The 24,393-nt window shown below is 48.1% G+C and overlaps 1 protein-coding gene across 1 annotated transcript in view; it reads left to right on the forward strand.

Moving 5' to 3' along the window:
• LOC137304997 (ras/Rap GTPase-activating protein SynGAP-like) overlaps positions 1 to 24,393 on the forward strand; it is a 485,592-nt gene that overhangs the window by 256,187 nt on the left and 205,012 nt on the right. The window contains 1 exon segment of the mRNA XM_067973769.1: positions 10,368 to 10,487. Coding sequence (XP_067829870.1) covers positions 10,368 to 10,487 — 120 coding nt within the window.

The following is a 24,393-nucleotide window of genomic DNA, read 5'->3' on the forward strand; positions in this document are numbered from 1 at the left end:
TTCTCTATATCCCACAATTCCCACAGTCCATTCTCTTTATCCCACACTTCCCACCGTCCATTCTCTATATCCCACAATTCCCACAGTCCATTCTCTATATCCCACAATTCCCATAGTCCATTCTCTATATCCCACAATTCCCATAGTCCATTCTCTGTATCCCACAATTCCCACAGTCCATTCTCTATATCCCACAATTCCCATAGTCCATTCTCTATATCCCACAATTCCCATAGTCCATTCTCTATATCCCACACTTCCCACCGTCCATTCTCTATATCCCACACTTCCCATAGTCCATTCTCTATATCCCACAATTCCCATAGTCCATTCTCTATATCCCACACTTCCCATAGTCCATTCTCTATATCCCACAATTCCCACAGTCCATTCTCTATATCCCACAATTCCCACAGTCCATTCTCTATATCCCACAATTCCCATAGTCCATTCTCTGTATCCCACAATTCCCATAGTCCATTCTCTATATCCCACACTTCCCATAGTCCATTCTCTATATCCCACACTTCCCATAGTCCATTCTCTATATCCCACACTTCCCATAGTCCATTCTCTATATCCCACACTTCCCACAGTCCATTCTCTATATCCCACAATTCCCATAGTCCATTCTCTATATCCCACACTTCCCATAGTCCATTCTCTATATCCCACAATTCCCACAGTCCATTCTCTATATCCCACAATTCCCATAGTCCATTCTCTATATCCCACAATTCCCACAGTCCATTCTCTATATCCCACAATTCCCACAGTCCATTCTCTATATCCCACAATTCCCATAGTCCATTCTCTATATCCCACAATTCCCATAGTCCATTCTCTGTATCCCACAATTCCCATAGTCCATTCTCTATATCCCACACTTCCCATAGTCCATTCTCTATATCCCACACTTCCCACAGTCCATTCTCTATATCCCACAATTCCCATAGTCCATTCTCTATATCCCACACTTCCCATAGTCCATTCTCTATATCCCACAATTCCCACAGTCCATTCTCTATATCCCACAATTCCCACAGTCCATTCTCTATATCCCACAATTCCCATAGTCCATTCTCTGTATCCCACACTTCCCATAGTCCATTCTCTATATCCCACAATTCCCACAGTCCATTCTCTATATCCCACAATTCCCACAGTCCATTCTCTATATCCCACAATTCCCATAGTCCATTCTCTATATCCCACAATTCCCATAGTCCATTCTCTGTATCCCACAATTCCCATAGTCCATTCTCTACATCCCACACTTCCCACAGTCCATTCCCTATATCCCACACTTCCCATAGTCCATTCTCTATATCCCACACTTCTCACAGTCCATTCTCTGTATCCCACAATTCCCACAGTCCATTCTCTATATCCCACACTTCCCATAGTCCATTCTCTGTATCCCACAATTCCCACGGTCCATTCTCTATATCCCACACTTCCCATAGTCCATTCTCTATATCCCACAATTCCCACCGTCCATTCTCTATATCCCACACTTCCCATAGTCCATTCTCTATATCCCACAATTCCCACAGTCCATTCTCTATATCCCACACTTCCCATAGTCCATTCTCTGTATCCCACACTTCCCATAGTCCATTCTCTATATCCCACAATTCCCACAGTCCATTCTCTATATCCCACAATTCCCATAGTCCATTCTCTATATCCCACACTTCCCATAGTCCATTCTCTGTATCCCACAATTCCCATAGTCCATTCTCTATATCCCACAATTCCCATAGTCCATTCTCTATATCCCACACTTCCCATAGTCCATTCTCTGTATCCCACAATTCCCATAGTCCATTCTCTATATCCCACACTTCCCATAGTCCATTCTCTATATCCCACACTTCCCATAGTCCATTCTCTATATCCCACACTTCCCATAGTCCATTCTCTATATCCCACACTTCCCATAGTCCATTCTCTATATCCCACACTTCCCACAGTCCATTCTCTATATCCCACACTTCCCATAGTCCATTCTCTATATCCCACACTTCCCATAGTCCATTCTCTATATCCCACAATTCCCATCGTCCATTCTCTATATCCCACACTTCCCATAGTCCATTCTCTATATCCCACACTTCCCATAGTCCATTCTCTATATCCCACAATTCCCACCGTCCATTCTCTATATCCCACACTTCCCATCGTCCATTCTCTATATCCCACACTTCCCATAGTCCATTCTCTATATCCCACAATTCCCATCGTCCATTCTCTATATCCCACACTTCCCACCGTCCATTCTCCATATCCCACACTTCCCATAGTCCATTCTCTATATCCCACAATTCCCATCGTCCATTCTCTATATCCCACACTTCCCATAGTCCATTCTCTATATCCCACAATTCCCATAGTCCATTCTCTGTATCCCACACTTCCCATAGTCCATTCTCTATATCCCACACTTCCCATAGTCCATTCTCTATATCCCACAATTCCCATAGTCCATTCTCTATATCCCACAATTCCCACAGTCCATTCTCTATATCCCACAATTCCCATAGTCCATTCTCTATATCCCACAATTCCCATAGTCCATTCTCTATATCCCACAATTCCCACAGTCCATTCTCTATATCCCACAATTCCCACAGTCCATTCTCTATATCCCACAATTCCCATAGTCCATTCTCTATATCCCACAATTCCCACAGTCCATTCTCTATATCCCACACTTCCCATAGTCCATTCTCTATATCCCACAATTCCCATAGTCCATTCTCTATATCCCACACTTCCCATAGTCCATTCTCTATATCCCACAATTCCCACAGTCCATTCTCTATATCCCACAATTCCCATAGTCCATTCTCTATATCCCACAATTCCCACGGTCCATTCTCTGTATCCCACAATTCCCACAGTCCATTCTCTATATCCCACAATTCCCATAGTCCATTCTCTGTATCCCACACTTCCTCCAGTCCATTCTCTATATCCCACAATTCCCATAGTCCATTCTCTGTATCCCACACTTCCCATAGTCCATTCTCTATATCCCACACTTCCCATAGTCCATTCTCTATATCCCACAATTCCCACAGTCCATTCTCTATATCCCACAATTCCCATAGTCCATTCTCTATATCCCACACTTCCCATAGTCCATTCTCTATATCCCACAATTCCCACAGTCCATTCTCTATATCCCACAATTCCCATAGTCCATTCTCTATATCCCACAATTCCCACGGTCCATTCTCTGTATCCCACAATTCCCACAGTCCATTCTCTATATCCCACAATTCCCATAGTCCATTCTCTGTATCCCACACTTCCTCCAGTCCATTCTCTATATCCCACAATTCCCATAGTCCATTCTCTTTATCCCACACTTCCCACCGTCCATTCTCTATATCCCACAATTCCCATAGTCCATTCTCTATATCCCACAATTCCCATAGTCCATTCTCTGTATCCCACACTTCCCATAGTCCATTCTCTATATCCCACAATTCCCATAGTCCATTCTCTATATCCCACACTTCCCATAGTCCATTCTCTATATCCCACACTTCCCACCGTCCATTCTCTATATCCCACAATTCCCATAGTCCATTCTCTATATCCCACAATTCCCATAGTCCATTCTCTATATCCCACAATTCCCATAGTCCATTCTCTGTATCCCACACTTCCCATAGTCCATTCTCTATATCCCACAATTCCCATAGTCCATTCTCTATATCCCACAATTCCCATAGTCCATTCTCTATATCCCACAATTCCCATAGTCCATTCTCTATATCCCACAATTCCCATAGTCCATTCTCTGTATCCCACACTTCCCATAGTCCATTCTCTATATCCCACAATTCCCACAGTCCATTCTCTATATCCCACAATTCCCATAGTCCATTCTCTATATCCCACAATTCCCATAGTCCATTCTCTATATCCCACAATTCCCATAGTCCATTCTCTGTATCCCACAATTCCCATAGTCCATTCTCTATATCCCACAATTCCCATAGTCCATTCTCTATATCCCACACTTCCCACAGTCCATTCTCTATATCCCACACTTCCCACCGTCCATTCTCTATATCCCACAATTCCCATAGTCCATTCTCTATATCCCACACTTCCCACAGTCCATTCTCTATATCCCACAATTCCCATAGTCCATTCTCTATATCCCACACTTCCCACAGTCCATTCTCTATATCCCACACTTCCCATAGTCCATTCTCTTTATCCCACAATTCCCATAGTCCATTCTCTATATCCCACAATTCCCATAGTCCATTCTCTATATCCCACACTTCCCATAGTCCATTCTCTGTATCCCACAATTCCCATAGTCCATTCTCTATATCCCACAATTCCCATAGTCCATTCTCTGTATCCCACAATTCCCATAGTCCATTCTCTATATCCCACACTTCCCACAGTCCATTCTCTATATCCCACAATTCCCATAGTCCATTCTCTATATCCCACAATTCCCATAGTCCATTCTCTATATCCCACACTTCCCATAGTCCATTCTCTATATCCCACACTTCCCACAGTCCATTCTCTATATCCCACACTTCCCATAGTCCATTCTCTATATCCCACACTTCCCATAGTCCATTCTCTATATCCCACACTTCCCATAGTCCATTCTCTATATCCCACACTTCCCATAGTCCATTCTCTATATCCCACACTTCCCATAGTCCATTCTCTATATCCCACAATTCCCACAGTCCATTCTCTATATCCCACACTTCCCACAGTCCATTCTCTATATCCCACACTTCCCATAGTCCATTCTCTATATCCCACACTTCCCATAGTCCATTCTCTATATCCCACACTTCCCATAGTCCATTCTCTATATCCCACAATTCCCATAGTCCATTCTCTATATCCCACACTTCCCATAGTCCATTCTCTATATCCCACACTTCCCATAGTCCATTCTCTATATCCCACAATTCCCACAGTCCATTCTTTATATCCCACAATTCCCATAGTCCATTCTCTATATCCCACACTTCCCATAGTCCATTCTCTATATCCCACACTTCCCATAGTCCATTCTCTGTATCCCACACTTCCCACCGTCCATTCTCTATATCCCACAATTCCCATAGTCCATTCTCTATATCCCACACTTCCCATAGTCCATTCTCTATATCCCACACTTCCCACCGTCCATTCTCTATATCCCACAATTCCCATAGTCCATTCTCTGTATCCCACACTTCCCACCGTCCATTCTCTATATCCCACAATTCCCATAGTCCATTCTCTGTATCCCACACTTCCCATAGTCCATTCTCTGTATCCCACACTTCCCACCGTCCATTCTCTATATCCCACAATTCCCATAGTCCATTCTCTGTATCCCACACTTCCCACCGTCCATTCTCTATATCCCACAATTCCCATAGTCCATTCTCTATATCCCACACTTCCCACAGTCCATTCTCTATATCCCACACTTCCCATAGTCCATTCTCTATATCCCACACTTCCCATAGTCCATTCTCTATATCCCACACTTCCCATAGTCCATTCTCTATATCCCACACTTCCCACCGTCCATTCTCGATATCCCACAATTCCCATAGTCCATTCTCTGTATCCCACACTTCCCATAGTCCATTCTCTGTATCCCACACTTCCCACCGTCCATTCTCTATATCCCACAATTCCCATAGTCCATTCTCCATATCCCACACTTCCCACCGTCCATTCTCTATATCCCACAATTCCCATAGTCCATTCTCTATATCCCACACTTCCCATAGTCCATTCTCTATATCCCACACTTCCCACAGTCCATTCTCTATATCCCACACTTCCCATAGTCCATTCTCTATATCCCACACTTCCCACAGTCCATTCTCTATATCCCACAATTCCCATAGTCCATTCTCTATATCCCACACTTCCCACCGTCCATTCTCTATATCCCACAATTCCCATAGTCCATTCTCTATATCCCACACTTCCCACAGTCCATTCTCTATATCCCACACTTCCCATAGTCCATTCTCTATATCCCACACTTCCCATAGTCCATTCTCTATATCCCACAATTCCCATAGTCCATTCTCTATATCCCACACTTCCCATAGTCCATTCTCTGTATCCCACAATTCCCATCGTCCATTCTCTATATCCCACACTTCCCATAGTCCATTCTCTATATCCCACAATTCCCATAGTCCATTCTCTATATCCCACAATTCCCACAGTCCATTCTCTATATCCCACAATTCCCATAGTCCATTCTCTATATCCCACACTTCCCATAGTCCATTCTCTGTATCCCACAATTCCCATCGTCCATTCTCTATATCCCACACTTCCCATAGTCCATTCTCTATATCCCACACTTCCCATAGTCCATTCTCTATATCCCACACTTCCCATAGTCCATTCTCTATATCCCACACTTCCCATAGTCCATTCTCTATATCCCACACTTCCCATAGTCCATTCTCTATATCCCACAATTCCCATAGTCCATTCTCTATATCCCACAATTCCCACAGTCCATTCTCTATATCCCACACTTCCCATAGTCCATTCTCTATATCCCACACTTCCCATAGTCCATTCTCTATATCCCACACTTCCCATAGTCCATTCTCTATATCCCACACTTCCCATAGTCCATTCTCTATATCCCACAATTCCCATAGTCCATTCTCTATATCCCACACTTCCCACAGTCCATTCTCTATATCCCACACTTCCCATAGTCCATTCTCTGTATCCCACAATTCCCATCGTCCATTCTCTATATCCCACACTTCCCACAGTCCATTCTCTATATCCCACAATTCCCATAGTCCATTCTCAGTATCCCACAATTCCCATAGTCCATTCTCTATATCCCACACTTCCCATAGTCCATTCTCTGTATCCCACACTTCCCATAGTCCATTCTCTATATCCCACACTTCCCACCGTCCATTCTCTATATCCCACAATTCCCATAGTCCATTCTCTATATCCCACAATTCCCATAGTCCATTCTCTGTATCCCACACTTCCCATAGTCCATTCTCTATATCCCACACTTCCCATAGTCCATTCTCTATATCCCACACTTCCCATAGTCCATTCTCTATATCCCACACTTCCCACCGTCCATTCTCTATATCCCACAATTCCCATAGTCCATTCTCTATATCCCACAATTCCCATAGTCCATTCTCTATATCCCACAATTCCCATAGTCCATTCTCTATATCCCACACTTCCCATAGTCCATTCTCTATATCCCACACTTCCCATAGTCCATTCTCTTTATCCCACAATTCCCACAGTCCATTCTCTATATCCCACACTTCCCACCGTCCATTCTCTATATCCCACAATTCCCATAGTCCATTCTCTATATCCCACAATTCCCATAGTCCATTCTCTATATCCCACAATTCCCATAGTCCATTCTCTGTATCCCACAATTCCCATAGTCCATTCTCTATATCCCACACTTCCCACCGTCCATTCTCTATATCCCACACTTCCCACCGTCCATTCTCTATATCCCACAATTCCCATAGTCCATTCTCTATATCCCACAATTCCCATAGTCCATTCTCTGTATCCCACACTTCCCACCGTCCATTCTCTATATCCCACAATTCCCACAGTCCATTCTCTATATCCCACACTTCCCACAGTCCATTCTCTATATCCCACAATTCCCATAGTCCATTCTCTATATCCCACAATTCCCATAGTCCATTCTCTGTATCCCACACTTCCCACCGTCCATTCTCTTTATCCCACAATTCCCACAGTCCATTCTCTTTATCCCACAATTCCCATCGTCCATTCTCTTTATCCCACAATTCCCACAGTCCATTCTCTTTATCCCACAATTCCCATCGTCCATTCTCTTTATCCCACACTTCCCACAGTCCATTCTCTATATCCCACAATTCCCACAGTCCATTCTCTGTATCCCACAATTCCCATAGTCCATTCTCTATATCCCACAATTCCCATAGTCCATTCTCTGTATCCCAAAGTTCCCATAGTCCATTCTCTATATCCCACAATTCCGGTTGTACGCTCCCTATAATCCCACAGTTCCCATTGAACAAGCTCTTGATGTTGTTGTTTGTGCTACAATTGATGATCTTGTATTGTACACATTCTCTGTGTGGAATGTCCTGAGTTTGTAATGGTTCATTTGAAGAGTTTCTGTGACTGCCGGGGCAGGAGATGAATTGCTGCTTAAAATGTAATTTTGTTTGTAATTATTTATATGTATAATATACTTGCAAAAGGGGAACAAAGAGATCTGACTAAATGCTGCCTGGGCTCACATTCCATGGGCACAGCACTGATTTTCTTGCTCTGTTTTCCAGACCCAATGCATTGTAAATCCAGTCAATTTATGAAAGGGCTTTCTAAAGCAATTTGAAAACAGGCCCAATTCGAAACCAGTCCAATCCCACTACAGCATTAATTACAAATAGAAGCAAAATGTTTAGATTCTTCACATCATGTCTTCTATCTGAATATATCTGAAACGCCAAAAATGTTGCTTTATTGGATTTCATTGAGGAGGTCAACAAATTGACTGAATGCCCTGTACAATACATTAGTGACCTAACATATTGTAGAGGCCAGGGTTCACATCAACCATTCTACAGATGCCCAGTCCCCTGATATAAGCAGGCCTGTCAGGGAGGGATAAGAGGCAGAGCAAAAGACACCAGATAGGTAGGGCTGCCAACTCTGGTCGAACGTTTCATCACATGACCTCCTGCGTCTAACCGCCCCACCTGGCCAAACAGCCCTTTATTCCCATTTGCAATCTTTTTTTTATAACTAATCAACAAAAATCATCAAAGAAAATGAAGTAAAATAAATTTGTTTTAATGCCGTTAGGATTATTCTCCCATGTTTCCTTGCAGCGTTGTCCAAGAGATCAACCTTTAATTCTTGGAGGCTCCAGGACAATCCTGGAGGGTTGGCGACCCTAATACAAAGGGGAAGGACATTGGAGTTATTGGCACTGGGGCAGCCTTGGTGTGAATGGATCCTCCCTGTTCCCACGATGAGAAAATACCTGTTCAGGATCCGGTTTTAAAATTGGAAATTTGATTCGAAGCTCCCCAAGGTTGTTTTAATCCCACACAGGCCCAGTAAATTGTGCTGGGACTCCCCACGGGTAATATAATCCCACACTGGCCCGGTAGATTGTGCTGGGACTCCCCACGGGTAATATAATCCCACACAGGCCCGGTAGATTGTGCTGGGACTCCCCACGGGTAATATAATCCCACACAGGCCCGGTAAATTGTGCTGGGACTCCCCACGGGTAATATAATCCCACACAGGCCCAGTAAATTGTGCTGGGACTCCCCACGGGTAATATAATCCCACACTGGCCCGGTAGATTGTGCTGGGACTCCCCACGGGTAACATAATCACACACAGGCCCGGTAGATTGTGCTGGGACTCCCCACGGGTAATATAATCCCACACAGGCCGGGTAGATTGTGCTGGGACTCCCCACAGGTAATATAATCCCACACTGGCCCGGTAGATTGTGCTGGGACTCCCCACGGGTAACATAATCACACACAGGCCCGGTAGATTGTGCTGGGACTCCCCACAGGTAATATAATCCCACACTGGCCCGGTAGATTGTGCTGGGAGCTCCCCACGGGTAATATAATCACACACAGGCCTAGTACATTGTGCTGGAAGCCTGCTGGTGTAATGTAATCATACACAGGGCCAGTAGATTGTGCTGGGACCCTGCTGGTGTAATATAATCACACACAGGCCCAGTAGATTGTGCTGGGAGCCTGCTGGTGTAATATAATCACACACAGGCCCAGTAGATTGTGCTGGGACCCTGCTGGTGTAATATAATCACACATAGGCCCAGTGGATTGTGCTGGGACCCTGCTGGTGTAATATAATCACACACAGGCCCAGTAGATTGTGTTGGGAGCCTGCTGGTGTAATATAATCACACACAGGCCCAGTAGATTGTGCTGGGAGCCTGTTGGTGTAATATAATCACACATAGGCCCAGTAAATTGTGCTGGGACCCTGCTGGTGTAATATAATCACACACAGGCCCAGTAGAGTGTGCTGGGAGCCTGCTGGTGTAATGTAATCATACACAGGGCCAGTAGATTGTGCTGGGAGCCTGCTGGTGTAATATAATCACACACAGGCCCCTGAAAGATTCCCGGGCCTTGCGATCGCATCGTATTGTGCTGTGTTGTCTGTGGTGAATGGGAGTTGCTCCTCTGTATTGCTCGGCTCTGATGTTTCTTCTCTCCGTTCTCTTTTGCCTCCCATTCCATTTTCCCCTCCCATTTTCTCTCTCGCCCAACCTGCAGGCCGCTCTCCACCTCGTATCCTCCAGCCAGGAGGGTGGGACGGTCTGGGCCGTGGGATCCTGCACAACCGTCACCAACGCTGCTCCATCATTGCTCGTCCAGAGGCACAATACAAGTGGGGTGAGTCCAGGTCTTTATCTCTCTCTCTCTGCTCTCTCTCCCTCCCTCCCTCCCCTCATCTCCTCCACCTCTCCCAGGTATCAGCCGCGCGCGGCTCAGTGGGCAGTACTCTCGCCTCTGAGTCAGAAAGTCATGGGTTCAAGTCCCCGCTCCAGAGACTTGAGTACATAAATCCAGCCTGATACTCCCAGTGCAGTACTGAGGGAGTGCTGTACTGTCAGAGGTGTCGTCTTTTGGATGCAATGTTAAAACCGAGGCCCCGTCTGCTCTCAGGTGGATGTAAAAGATCCCACGGCCACCATGTACATGATACGTAAATCATTAAAAGTAGCAATGCAGGTTAATAAGGCCATTTAAAGAAAGCAAACCAAGCACTAGGGTTCATTTTTAGAGGGATAGAATTGAAAAGCAGAGAAGTTATGTTGAACGTGTATGGAACCTTGGGGTTCGACCACACTTGGAGCACTGTGCACAGTTCTGGTCTCCATATTATAAAAAGGATATAGAGGCACTGGAGAAGGTGCAAAAAAAGATTCACAAGGATGATACCAGAACTGAGAGGTTTTACCTATCAGGAAAGGCTGAGCAGGCTGGGGCTCTGAGATGACTGAGGGGTGACCTGATAGAGGTCTTTAAGATTATGAAAGGGTTTGATAGGGTAGATGTTGAGAAGATGTTTCCACTTGTGGGGGAGACCAGATCTAGGGGCCAAAAATACAAGATAGTCACTAATAAATCCCATAGGGAATTCAGGAGAAACTTCTTTACCCAGAGAGCGGTGAGAATGTGGAACTCGCTACCACAGGGAGTGGTTGAGGCGAATAGCAGAGATGTATTTAAGGGGAAGCTGGATAAACAGGAAGCAGAAAGGAATAGAAGGATATGCTGATAGGGTTAGATGAAGCAGGGAGGGAGGAGGCTCATGTGGAGCAAAAATACCGGCATCGACCAGTTGGGCCGAATGGCCAGTTTCTGTGCCGTACATTCTATGTAATCCACTGGTTTTGCGCCCCTGCCTGATTTTACTCTCCGTTGAAGTGACTGCAGAGTATCACTGATAGAGGCCGAAATCCAGCGTTCCACCCGATCCCGCGAGACTCCCGCCCGGCCAGTCCGGTTAAAATTACCCCCAAATAGTCACTGTGCATCATAGAGAACTCCAGAGAGCCTCTGACTGTTCATTTTAAATGAGGAAATGAATCTAGAGAGAGAGGCCCTTTTATCTGGACCGTTCCTTCCCCTCTTCACCTCTCCCCTTTTATGAATTCTCTTCCATTTCTTATTGCTGTGGACAGAGCACTCTTTGATATCCTTCTTTGGTTGCCTTGACCTCTTTTACCTGCAAAGAACACTTCTTGGTTGCCACCCAAAATGCTATGCAGCAAAATTGCAAGGTTGTTTCCCTGTGGGCCGAGTAGTAGATTGTGGAATCAGTGCCTTGTGCTCGATTGTGGGTTATGAAGCTACCAACTAGCTTTGTTTAGATGTACAACACTGGTATTATGTGTCCATCATGGCTCAATGGATAGACCATAAGAACATAAGAAGTAGGAGCAGGAGTAGGCCATAAGGTCCCTTGAGCTTGCTCCGCCATTCAATCAGATCATACAATCATAGAAAGGTTACAGCACGGAAGGAGGCCATTCGGCCCATTGAGTCCGTGCCAGCTCTATGCACGAATAATCCAGCTAGTCCCACTCCCCCGCCCTATCCCCGTAGCCCTGCAAATTTTTTCCTTTCAAGTACTTATCCAGTTCCCTTTTGAAGGCCATGATTGAATCTGCCTCCACCATCCCCTCAGGTATGCATTCCAGATCATAACCACTCGCTGTGTGAAAAAGTTTTTCCTCATGTCGCCTTTGGTTCTTTTGCCAAACACCGTAAATCTATGTCCTCTGGTTCTTGACCCTTCCACCAAAGGGAACAGTTTCTCTCTGTCTACTCTGTCTAGACCCTTCATGATTCAAATCTCCTCGCAACCATCTCTGTTCCAAGGAGAACAATCCCAGCTTCTCCAGTCTATCCACGTAATTTAAGTCCCTCATCCCTGGAATCATTCTGGCAAATCTCTTCTGCACCCTCTCTAAGGCCTTCACATCCTTCCTAAATCATGGCTGATCTTCGACCTCAACTCCACTTTCCTGCCCAATCCCCATATCCCTTGATTCCCCTAGAGTCCAAAAATCTACCTATCTCAGCCTTGAACATACTCAACGACACAGCATCCATAGCCCTCTGGGGTAGAGAATTCCAAAGATTCACAACCCTCTCGCCTCTGAGTCATAAGTTTGTGGGTTCAAGCCCAACTCCAGAGACTTGAGCACAAAATCTAGGCTGACACACCCAGTGCCGGTACTGAGGGAGTGCTGCACTGTCGGAGGTGCCGCCTTCCGATGCGACGTTAAAACGAGGTCCCGTCTGCCCTCTCGGGTGGGTGTTAAAGATCCCATGGCATTATTTCGACGGAGAGCAGGGGCGAGTTCTCCCCGGTGTCCTGGCCAATATTTACCCCTCTACCGACATTACCAAAAGCAGATTCTCTGGTCATTATCACTGCAGTTGTGGGATCTTGCTGTGCGCAAAATTGGCTGCCGCGTTTCCTGCAGTGACTCCGCTTCACAAAGTACTTCATTGGCTGTAAAGCAGTTTGGGAACGTCCTGAGGCCGTGAAAGGTGCTATATGAATGCAAATCCTTTTCTTTCTTCTTCTTCTCCGATGACTGCGCTGTACTTTATTCAAAACTAGCAAAGGGTTTCCCAATGGCTCACTGGGAATATGGATGGAATACTGAGTCCGCACAGGGCAGCATGATCCAAATTAACCCATCTCCAGTAATTAAGGGGATAATTTCGGGTCAGTCACCTGTTTTACACCCCGCCTCATTTTACCCTCCCAAGAGTCAAATCGGGCGGGTGCAAAACGGGAAAGGTGAATGATCCCTCCTAAGATGCTACAAACGCCTCAGCCTCCTTGGGCGGGGGGGAAGGAGGAATGGGGGGGGGTTGTTGTTGGGGGGGGGGGCAAACAGTCTGCCAATGCTTCCAATTATAAGTGGTATCCAGTGACTCTTGATCACAACGGGGTTGGAATACAAAGGTGAGAAAGTTCTGCTTTGGCTGTAAAAAGCTCTGGTTAGACCCCATTTTGAGTAAATGTGTTCAGTCCTGGGCAGCGCACCTCGGGAAGGATATACTGGCCTCGGAGGGAGCGCAGCGCAGATTCACCAGAATGATACTGGGGCTAAAAGGGTTAAATTAGATTGGTTAGACTAGGCTTGTATTCCCTCAAGTATAGTAGATTAAGGGGTGATCCAATTGAGGTGTTTATGATGATTAAAGGATTTGATAGGGTAGATAGAGAGAAACTATTTCCTCTGGTGGGAGAGTCCAGAATAAGGGGGGCATAACCTTAAAATTAGAGCCAGGCCGTTCGGGAAGCGTTTCTTCACACAAAGAGGAGTGGAAATCTGGAACTCTCTCCCCCAAAAAGCTGTTGAGGCTGGGGGTCAATTGGAAATTTCAAAACTGAGATTGCTAGATTTTTGTTGGGTAAGGGTATTACGGTCTGCGGAACCAAGGTGGGTAGATGGAGTTATGCTACAGATCAGCCATGATCCGGTTGAATGGTGGACTAGGCTCGAGGGGCTGAATGGCCTCCTCCTGCTCCTGATGTTCAGGAAGTACAGGTATGCGCTCGTGTCAGGCAATGAGAGGGTTGGGTTCTTCTGCGGTGCCCACCCCCCCCCCCCCCACCTCGGTTGAATAGCAGATTTCTCAACCGACGCATGGACACTGGGCCAGTGGGGGTGAGGCGACAGAGGGCAGCTGCGGGGTCAAATCCGCCGATCGGTAATCGGGGGGGGGGAAGGGCACGGCATGAGGCGACGCTGTCAGGAGAGGGGGGCGGTGGTAAGTTTGACCTGGAAAGCAGAAGGGGGACACAGGCTGGAGGGTCGTCCTCACTGCGGTACGCCATCAGGCACCAGCTTCAGCACGAGTAAAGTAAATTAATTTCGCAGCACGCAGTCTCCACTCAAAGGCACAAGGCTGCCTGCAAACTGCGAACGGACGAGGGCTTTGAAAATTATACAGTGCGGGAATGAAGGGTAGGAATTATGCTTTCTGGAGGGACACACTGATCTGCAACGTGACAGGCCTGCAGAACAACAGCAACCAATCGGAGCGATCTAATACCGTGCGAAATACGTGTGATTAGAAGATCCAGCAACAGCTCTCATTAACGTGCAGTTTCGAAGACGTCTAAATATAACCCGAGCGTTTACAATGGACAAGTGTGTGTATATATACACAGAAATATGGAACTCAGGAGCATCTGACAACGTGTGCCAGCTCCCGATCACAAGCCTGCAGATTTCTCTGGTTACTGACGAATGCCATTAACCCTCTGAGTCATGAGGGAGTGTTTCTGTGCCCAGTCGCTGTGCCCTCTGAATACTGAGGGAGTGTTTCTGTGCCCAGTCGCTGTGCCCTCTGAATACTGAGGGAGTGTTTCTGTTCCCACTCACTGTGCCCTCTGAATACTGAGGGAGTGTTTCTGTGCCCAATCGCTGTGCCCTCTGAATACTGAGGGAGTGTTTCTGTACCCACTCACTGTGCCCTCTGAATACTGAGGGAGTGTTTCTGTTCCCACTCACTGTGCCCTCTGAATACTGAGGGAGTGTTTCTGTTCCCACTCACTGTGCCCTGTGAATACTGAAGGAGTGTTTCTGTACCCAGTCACTGTGCCCTCTGAATTTTTTTTTATTCATTCATGGGATGTGGGCGTCGCTGGCGAGGCCCGCATTGATTGCCCATCCCTAATTGCCCTTGAGAAGGTGGTGGTGAGCCGCCTTGAACCGCTGCAGTCCGTGTGGTGACGGTTCTCCCACAGTGCTGTTAGGAAGGGAGTTCCAGGATTTTGACCCAGCGACGATGAAGGAACGGCGATATATTTCCAAGTCGGGATGGTGTGTGACTTGGAGGGGTACGTGCAGGTGGTGTTGTTCCCATGTGCCTGCTGCTCTTTTCCTTCTGGGTGATAGAGGTCGCGGGTTTGGGAGGTGCTGTCGAAGAAGCCTTGGCGAGTTGCTGCAGTGCATCCTGTGGATGGTACACACTGCAGCCACAGTGCGCCGGTGGTGAAGGGAGTGAATGTTTAGGGCGGTGGATGGGGTGCCAATCAAGCGGGCTGCTTTGTCCTGGATGGTGTCGAGCTTCTTGAGTGTTGTTGGAGCTGCACTCATCCAGGCAAGTGGAGAGTATTCCATCACACTCCTGACTTGTGCCTTGTAGATGGTGGAAAGGCTTTGGGGAGTCAGGAGGTGAGTCACTCGCCGCAGAATACCCAGCCTCTGACCTGCTCTCGTAGCCACAGTATTTATATGGCTGGTCCAGTTAAGTTTCTGGTCAGTGGTGACCCCCAGGATGTTGATGGTGGGGGATTTGGCGATGGTAATGCCGTTGAATGTCAAGGGGAGGTGGTTAGACTCTCTCTTGTTGGAGATGGTCATTGCCTGGCACTTATCTGTCCCGAATGTTGCTTGCCACTTATGAGCCCAAGCCTGGATGTTGTCCAGGTCTTGCTGTATGCAGGCTCGGACTGCTTCATTATTTGAGGGGTTGCTAATGGAACTGAACACTGTGCAATCATCAGCGAACATCCCCATTTCTGACCTTATGATGGAGGGAAAGTCATTGATGAAGCAGCTGAAGATGGTTGGGCCGAGGACACTGCCCTGAGGAACTCCTGCAGCAATGTCCTGGGGCTGAGATGATTGGCCTCCAACAACCACTACCACCTTCCTTTGTGCTAGGTATGACTCCAGCCACTGGAGAGTTTTCCCCCTGATTCCCATTGACTTCAATTTTACTCGGACTTCTTGGTGCCACACTCGGTCAAATGCTGCCTTGATGTCAAGGGCAGTCACTCTCACCTCACCTCTGGAATTCAGCTCTTTTGTCCATGTTTGGACTAAGGCTGTAATGAGGTCTGGAGCCAAGTGGTCCTGGCGGAACCCAAACTGAGCATCGGTGAGCAGGTTATTGGTGAGTAAGTGCCGCTTGATATCACTGTCGACGACACCTTCCATCACTTTGCTGATGATTGAGAGTAGACTGATGGGGCGGTAATTGGCCGGATTGGATTTGTCCTGCTTTTTGTGGACAGGACATACCTGGGCAATTTTCCACATTGTCGAGTAGATGCCAGTGTTGTAGCTGTACTGGAACAGCTTGGCTAGAGGCGCAGCTAGTTCTGGAGCACAAGTCTTCAGCACTACAGCCGGGATGTTGTCGGGGCCCATAGCCTTTGCTGTATCCAGTGCACTCAGACGTTTCTTGGTATCACGTGGAGTGAATCGAATTGGCTGAAGACTGGCTTCCGTGATGGTGGGGATATCGGGAGGAGGCCAAGATGGATCATCCACTCGGCACTTCTGGCTGAGGATGGTTGCAAACTGAATACTGAAGGAGTGTTTCTGTACCCACTCACCGTGCCCTCTGAATACTGAGGGAGTGTTTCTGTACCCAGTCACCGTGCCCTCTGAATACTGAAGCAGTGAATATGAAGAGTTGATAGGATGCATTAAACCCTCTCCTTACCCAAACCCTAGATGGTGTGTGCTGTATAAATATAAAGGACAGGTATCGGGTCCTTTTACCATTATCAGGAGTTCTCACCTTTCCAACTAATTGAACCTCCTAAGAAAGGGATCTCCGAACCTAACAGGTTAAGGGGAGATTTGATCGAGGTGCTCAAAATTATGAAGGGTTTTGATAGAGTAAATAAAGAGAAACTGTTTCCAGTGGCTGAAGGTCAGTAAGCAGAGGACACAGATTTAACATAATTGACAAAAGAGCCAGAGGGGAGATGAGAAGAATTTTTTTTACGCAGTGACTTGTGATGATCTGGAATGCGCTGCCTGAAAGGGCGGTGGAAGCAGCTTCAATAGTAACTTTCAAAAGGGAATTAGATAAATACTTGAAGGGGAGAAAATTTGCAGGGCTATGAGGAAAGGGCAGGGGAATGGGACTAATTGGAGAGGTCTTTCAAAGAGCCGGAACAGGCACGATGGGCCGAATGGTCTCCGTCTGTGCTGTATGATTCTATGATGGCCACTGGAACTCTATCCGACATGAGCATCAGCTTTTCCAAAACTCCGTTAGTTGCTTCCTGTCCCCCGACTAAACCCCTCTCCCTCACCACTCCTGTCTCCGCTGATCTGATCCCATTCTCTGCTTCTCACAGCACTGAGCTCAAAACCTTGTCCTGCTTTATAAGTTCACCCATGGCCTCACCCCACCTGCAGGCGGCTTTGTAACCCTGAGCTCGTTGGGCCTCCCAATTCTGGCCTTCTGCGTGCCCCCCACCCTCCGTCATTCCGGGGACAGTCGTGTTGTGGCTATGTTACTGGACTAGTAATCCAGAGAACGTGAGTTCGATATCCCCACCAGGACAGTTCCGTTTTAATCATTAAAAGTGGCCACAAAGCCATCGGGATTGTCGTAAAGCCCCAGCTGATTCACTAATGTCCCTTTAGGGAAGGAAACCTGCCGTCCTTACCCAGTCTGGGCCTGTACGTGACTCCAGTCCCACTCCCACCGTGGTCGGCTCTTAACTGCCCTCCGAAGTGGCCCAGTGAGTATCAAACCCGCTACCAGCGATCCAAGAAGGTGGCTCACCGCCGCTTTCGAAGGGCAACCCGGGGATGGGCAATGAATGTCGGCCTTGCCAGCGATGCCCGTATCTTGAGAATGAAGATCAAAAAAGACTCCATCGGCAGTGGCTGAGCCTTCACGTATCTTGGCCCTACTCTTTGGGATTTCCTGCACCTCAATCACCCCTCTACCCCCTTCAAAAGCCTCCTCAAAACCAACGATCGTGGCCCTGCTTTTTGGCCATCTCTTCCAACTCTCTCGGTGTCCGTGGAGTGTTCTCGGTGTTGAAGGAGTCGTGTAAATGCAAATGATTCTTGACTGCCAGGGCACACGAGGAACTCATCTGTCCATTGTTTCGAACCCCCTCTCCCCCCCCCCCCCCCCATTTCCTGCTGTCCTCCAAGATAGGATGATGTTATTACCTGTATATCCAGCAGAGGGTGTCTCGGCCGGAGGTTGAGCTGTTCTTGTGTTGGCAACGATGCCACACCTGAGTGTCTGGCCTCGATTTTACCTCGCTGGCTGAGAGGGCAGACGGCGCCTCGGTTTAACGTCTCATCCGAAAGACCGTACCTTCCGACCGCGCAGCGCCCCCTCGCTACTGGCACTGGGGGCCGTGTGAGCCTGGATTATGTGCTCAAGTCTCTGGAGTGGGACTTGATCAATAACAACAACAGCAACTTGCATTTATATAGCGCCTTTAACGTAGTAAAACGTCCCCAAGGCGCCTCACAGGAGCGATTATCAAACCAAATTTGACACCGAGCCACATCAGGAGATATTAGGACAAAGTGACCAACGGCTTGGTCAGAGATAGGTTTGAGGAGCATCTTAAAGGAGGAGAGAGAGAGGCGGAGAGGTTTAGGGAGGGAATTCCAGAGCTTAGGGCCGAGGCAGCTGAAGGCACGGCCGCCAATGGTGGAGCGAAGGAAATCGGGGATGTGTAAAAGGCCAGAATTGGAGGAGCGCAGAGATCTGGGAGGGTCGTCGGGCTGGAGGAGGTTACAGAGCTAGGGAGGGGAGGGGCGAGGCCACGGAGGGATTTGAAAACAAGGATGGGAATTTTAAAATCGAGGCGTTCCCGGATCGCGAGGTCGGCGAGCACGGGGGCGAGGGGCGAACGGGGACTCGGTGCGAGTTCGGATACGGGCAGCAGGGTTTTGAACCCGCGACCTTCTCGCTGAGACATGGCCGACAACTTGTGAGAAAAATGCGGAGAGAGCTTCCCCGGATGTGGGGGACAGGATTCCAGTCTTGGAGGAGCTGGTGTTCAGAGAGGATAAGCAGCAGTTGAGGCGGGGGGTGGTGGGGGGAAGTGAATAACTTGGCGGAAATCGAAGAGTTTAAAGGCACCGAGATGTGCAAGGATGTTGAGATCTGGGTGTCTCTGCCGTAACAAGCCCTGCAGGGAGAGGGTTAAATCTCTTCAGCTGAGGACAGGCAGTGATAGTTATTTTTATTCCCCCGCGGCACATGTTATATAACGCAGTACAGATTGCTTTAATGAGCCATGTGATTGCCGTAGATACGAATAAATATATTCTGACTGATTTTGCAGAGCTCTGAGAACTGTCACTCTCCACCAGCCCCCACCCCCCCCCCCGACTGCTCAATCGCTCCTGGTGTGAACCGTACCGATTAGGGAACGGTGCTGAACCAGAGTGAGAGTATTTCGGGCCTGCCACCGGTTCCTTTAACCATCGCGGTTAAAAGCCGGTATATGGAGCGAAGATACGGCTCGGTTGCCCTCTGTGGAGGGGGATGCAGCGCAGATTCACCAGAATGATACCTGGGCAAAAAGGGTTAAATTATGAGGACAGGTTGCACAGACTAGGCCTGTGTTCCCTTGTATAGAAGATTAAGGGGTGATCTAATTGAGGTGTTTAAGATGATTGAAGGATTTGACGGGGTAGCTAGAGAGAAACTATTTCCTCTGGCGGGTGGAACAAGGGGGGGGCGTAACATTAAAATTAGAGCCAGGCCGTTCAGGGGTGATGTCAGGAAGCATTTCTTCACACAAAGGGGAGTGGAAATCTGGAACTCTCTCTCCTTCAAAAAGCTGGGGGTCAATTGAAAATTTCAAAACTGAGATTGATAGATTTTTGTTCGGTTTTAAAGGTTACGGAACCAAGGGCGGGTAAATGGAGTCATGGTACAGGTCAGCCATGATCTAATTGAATGGCGGAGCAGGCTCGAGGGGCAGAATGGCCTCCTTCCTGTTCCGATGTTCGGTAAGACCCTTCCGACAAACATCAGGAGGGGCTTTGGACAGGTTTCTCCATCAGAGGCAGTCATAAGCAATGACCTCCTTCTTCACCTTTCCTTTAATTGTTATTGTCTAGGTTTCTCCCTCGAGGTGGTGGGGGGGGGGAGGAGATGGGGGGTTAACCCTTTCCTACTGCAATTGTCCCGGTTTAGAAGGATTAACCCTTTGCTGACCACTGTTGCGCCAGTCCCAGGTGAGACTCCCACCTCACCCAACTGATCGTCCTTCCTGTGCCAGCCGTCGGCAGGCTTGTCGACTGCAGGGGCCATCGCAACCACCTGCGCCGATCACCTGCCCTCTGCCAGGGGAGTGACTGGGCGGCAGAAATCCCACCTGATTTTCATCCTTCACCTCCTCCCGACGGTAGATGACTGAACTCGGAGGAGGCCCGTGTGCCTCTGCCCCACAATGGGTGCTGCATTTTTTTTTATTAATTCGTGTGATGTGGGCATCGCTGGCGAGGCCGGCATTTATTGCCCATCCCTAATTGCCCTTGAGAAGGTGGTGGTGAGCCGCCTTCTTGAACCACTGCAGTCTGTGTGGTGAAGGTTCTCCCACAGTGCTGTTAGGAAGGGAGTTCCAGGATTTTGACCCAGTGACGATGAAGGAACGGCCGATATATTTCCAAGTCGGGATGGTGTGTGACTTGGAGGGGAACGTGCAGGTGGTGTTGTTCCCATGTGCCTGCTGCCCTTGTCCTTCTAGGTTGTAGAGGTCACAGGTTTGGGAGGTGCTATCGAAGAAGCCTTGGCGAGTTACTGCAGTGCATCCTGTGGATGGTACACACTGCAGCCACAGTGCGCCGGTGGTGAAGGGAGTGAATGTTTAGGGTGGTGGATCGGGTGCCAATCAAGCGGGCTGCTTTGTCCTGGATGGTGTCGAGCTTCTTGAGTGTTGTTGGAGCTGCACTCATCCAGGCAAGTGGAGAGTATTCCATCACACTCCTGACTTGTGCCTTGAGATGGTGGAAAGGCTTTGGGGAGTCAGGAGATGAGTCACTCGCCGCAGAATACCCAGCCTCTGACCTGTTCTTGTAGCCACAGTATTTATATGGCTGGTCCAGTTAAGTTTCTGGTCAATGGTGACCCCCAGGATGTTGATGGTGGGGGATTTGGCGATGGTAATGCCGTTGAATGTCAAGGGGAGGTGGTTAGACTCTCTCTTGTTGGAGATGGTCATTGCCTGGCACTTGTCTGGCGCGAATGTTACTTGCCACTTATCAGCCCAAGCCTAGATGTTGTCCAGGTCTTGCTGCATGCGGGCACGACTGCTTCATTATCTGAGGGGTTGCGAATGGAACTGAACACTGTGCAATCATCAGCGAATATCCCCATTTCTGACCTTATGATGGGGGGAAGGTCATTGATGAAGCAGCTGAAGATGGTTGGGCCTAGGACACTGCCCTGAGAAAATCCTGCAGCAATGTCCTGGCGCTGAGATGATTGGCCTCCAACAACCACTACCATCTTCCTTTGTGCTAGGTATGACTCCAGCCACTGGAGAGTTTTCCCCCTGATTCCCATTGACTTCAATTTTACTGGGGCTCCTTGGTGCCACACTCGGTCAAATGCTCCCTTGATGTCAAGGGCAGTCACTCTCACCTCACCTCTTGAATTCAGCTCTTTTGTCCATGTTTGGACCAAGGCTGTAATGAGGTCTGGAGCCGAGTGGTCCTGGCGGAACCCAAACTGAGCATCGGTGAGCAGGTTATTGGTGAGTAAGTGCCGCTTGATAGCACTGTTGACGACACCTTCCATCACTTTGCTGATGATTGAGAGTGGACTGATGGGGCGGTAATTGGCCGGATTGGATTTGTCCTGCTTTTTGTGGACAGGACATACCTGGGCAATTTTCCACATTGTCGGGTAGATGCCAGTGTTGTAGCTGTACTGGAACAGGTTGGGTCGAGGCGCAGCTAGTTCTGGAGATTCTTTAAACCTTCTGCGAGGATTTCTACAGCGCCTTTCATAACCTCAGGACGTCCCAAAGCGCTTTACAGCCAATGAAGTACTTTTTGAAGTGTAGTCACTGTTGTAATGTAGGAAACGCGGCAGCCAATTTGAGCACAGCAAGATCCCACAAACAGCAATGTGATAATGACCAGATCATTTATTTTTGGCGATGTTGGTTGAGGGATAAATATTGGCCTCAGGACATCGGGGAGAACTCCCCTGCTCTTCTTCGAAATAGTGGCCATGAGATCTTTTACATCCACCTGAAAGGGCAGACGGGGACTCGGTTTAACGCCTCATCCGAAAGACGGCACCTCCAACGATGCAGCACCTCCCTCAGTACTGCACTGGGAGTGTCATCCTGGATTTTGTGCTCAATTCTCTGGAACCCTCGGCTTTCAGGGTGGGTGAGATTGCTCTTCACTGAGCCATGCTGCGAAGCTGCAGAAAGTGTTTCCTGCAGTTCAGCCTTAGACCTTTGGCCGTGTGATAGTTGAGGTCGTACACCGAGGGGGCGTGGGCTGCAGAATGTCGAGGCGAGAGGATCTCGTAAGGTCTCTACTGCTTGCTCAGCGGCTTCATCCACACAACAACTCAACAACTTGCCTTTATATATTGCCTTTGAGGCAGTAAGACATCCCAAGGTGCTTCACAGGAGCGGAATCCAACAAAAATTGACACCGAGCGAAAGGAGATATTCGGGCAGGTGACCAAAAGCTTGATCAAAGAGGTGGGTTTTAAGGAGCATCTTAAAGGAGGAGTGGGAGGCGGAGAGGTTCAGGAAGGGAATTCCAGAGCTTAGGGCCTAGGCAGCTGAAGGCACGGCCGCCAATGGTGGAGTGAAAGGGAGTGGGGGATGCGCAAGAGGCCAGAATTGGAGTAACGCAGGGATCTTGGAGGGTTGTAGGAGGTTACAGAAATAGGGAGGGGGCGAGGGCCATGGAGGGATATGTACACCAGAAGCAGAATTTTAAAACGGGGGTGTCGCTGGACCGGGAGCCAATGTAGGCCAGCGAGCACAATGAATAATCAAGCCACGTGGAAGGGACAGTATCTCATTTTGGATTCCAGACCGTCCAGGGTTAACAAAGCTCAGCCGCTGAGGTGCTGGAGGCACTACGTTTAGCTCGCTGATGGGAGAAGAGGAAAGATCAGCAGGGCTAACCTCTATCCAATGCCCTTTGTTGAGACCATGTGCTGTGACAGTAGGACAGCATAAAGGCTTTGGCTCGGGGCTCAGCATTCTGCCAAAACTCATCAAACATCTTAAGCGAGTAGCGGCCACCGGGGAGAGGCACTGAAGGGTGACTCGCAAATGTAGAACTGCACCCGGGCAAGGAGCCGCTTTAAGAGAAGACTAGACGGGGGTGGGGGGGTGGTGGTGGAGAATGGGGCAGGTAACTGCCCAAAAACACTGCGGGGGTGGTGTACAAAGAAAGGGTGTGTCAAAATGAGAAGGTTCTTACATCGTTTGGGATTTTTACAGATGGGGGGTGAATTACTAATGCAGGGGAATCCGCGATGGAGGTGAGTGACCGATGGGGGGGTGAGTATGACCAATGGGGAGGGGTGTGTGATTGACGGGGGAGGGGTGTGTGACTGATGGGGGAGGGGTGTGTGACTGACGGGGGGGTGTGACTGAAGAGGGTAGGTGATGGATGGGGATGAAGTGCTGAATGGGTTGTGTTTTGTATTAATGGGTTTAGGTTTAATGGGGATGATTATCGAATCTGGTGAATTATTACTGGAGGTAGATTAACTCACTCCCAAGTATCCATTATTCTATATATAAACCATCTGAACCCCTCGATTAGATTCCAGACTGTAACTCACTCCCAGGTATCCATTATTCTATATATAAACCATCCGAACCCCTCGATTAGATTCCAGACTGTAACTCACTCCCAGGTATCCATTATTCTATATATAAACCATCTGAACCCCTCGATTCGATTCCAGTCTGTAACTCACTCCCAGGTATCCATTATTCTATATATAAACCATCTGAACCCCTCGATTAGATTCCAGTCTG

The sequence above is a fragment of the Heptranchias perlo genome, chromosome 39, assembly GCF_035084215.1.
Source record: "Heptranchias perlo isolate sHepPer1 chromosome 39, sHepPer1.hap1, whole genome shotgun sequence".
Lineage (NCBI taxonomy): Eukaryota > Metazoa > Chordata > Chondrichthyes > Hexanchiformes > Hexanchidae > Heptranchias > Heptranchias perlo.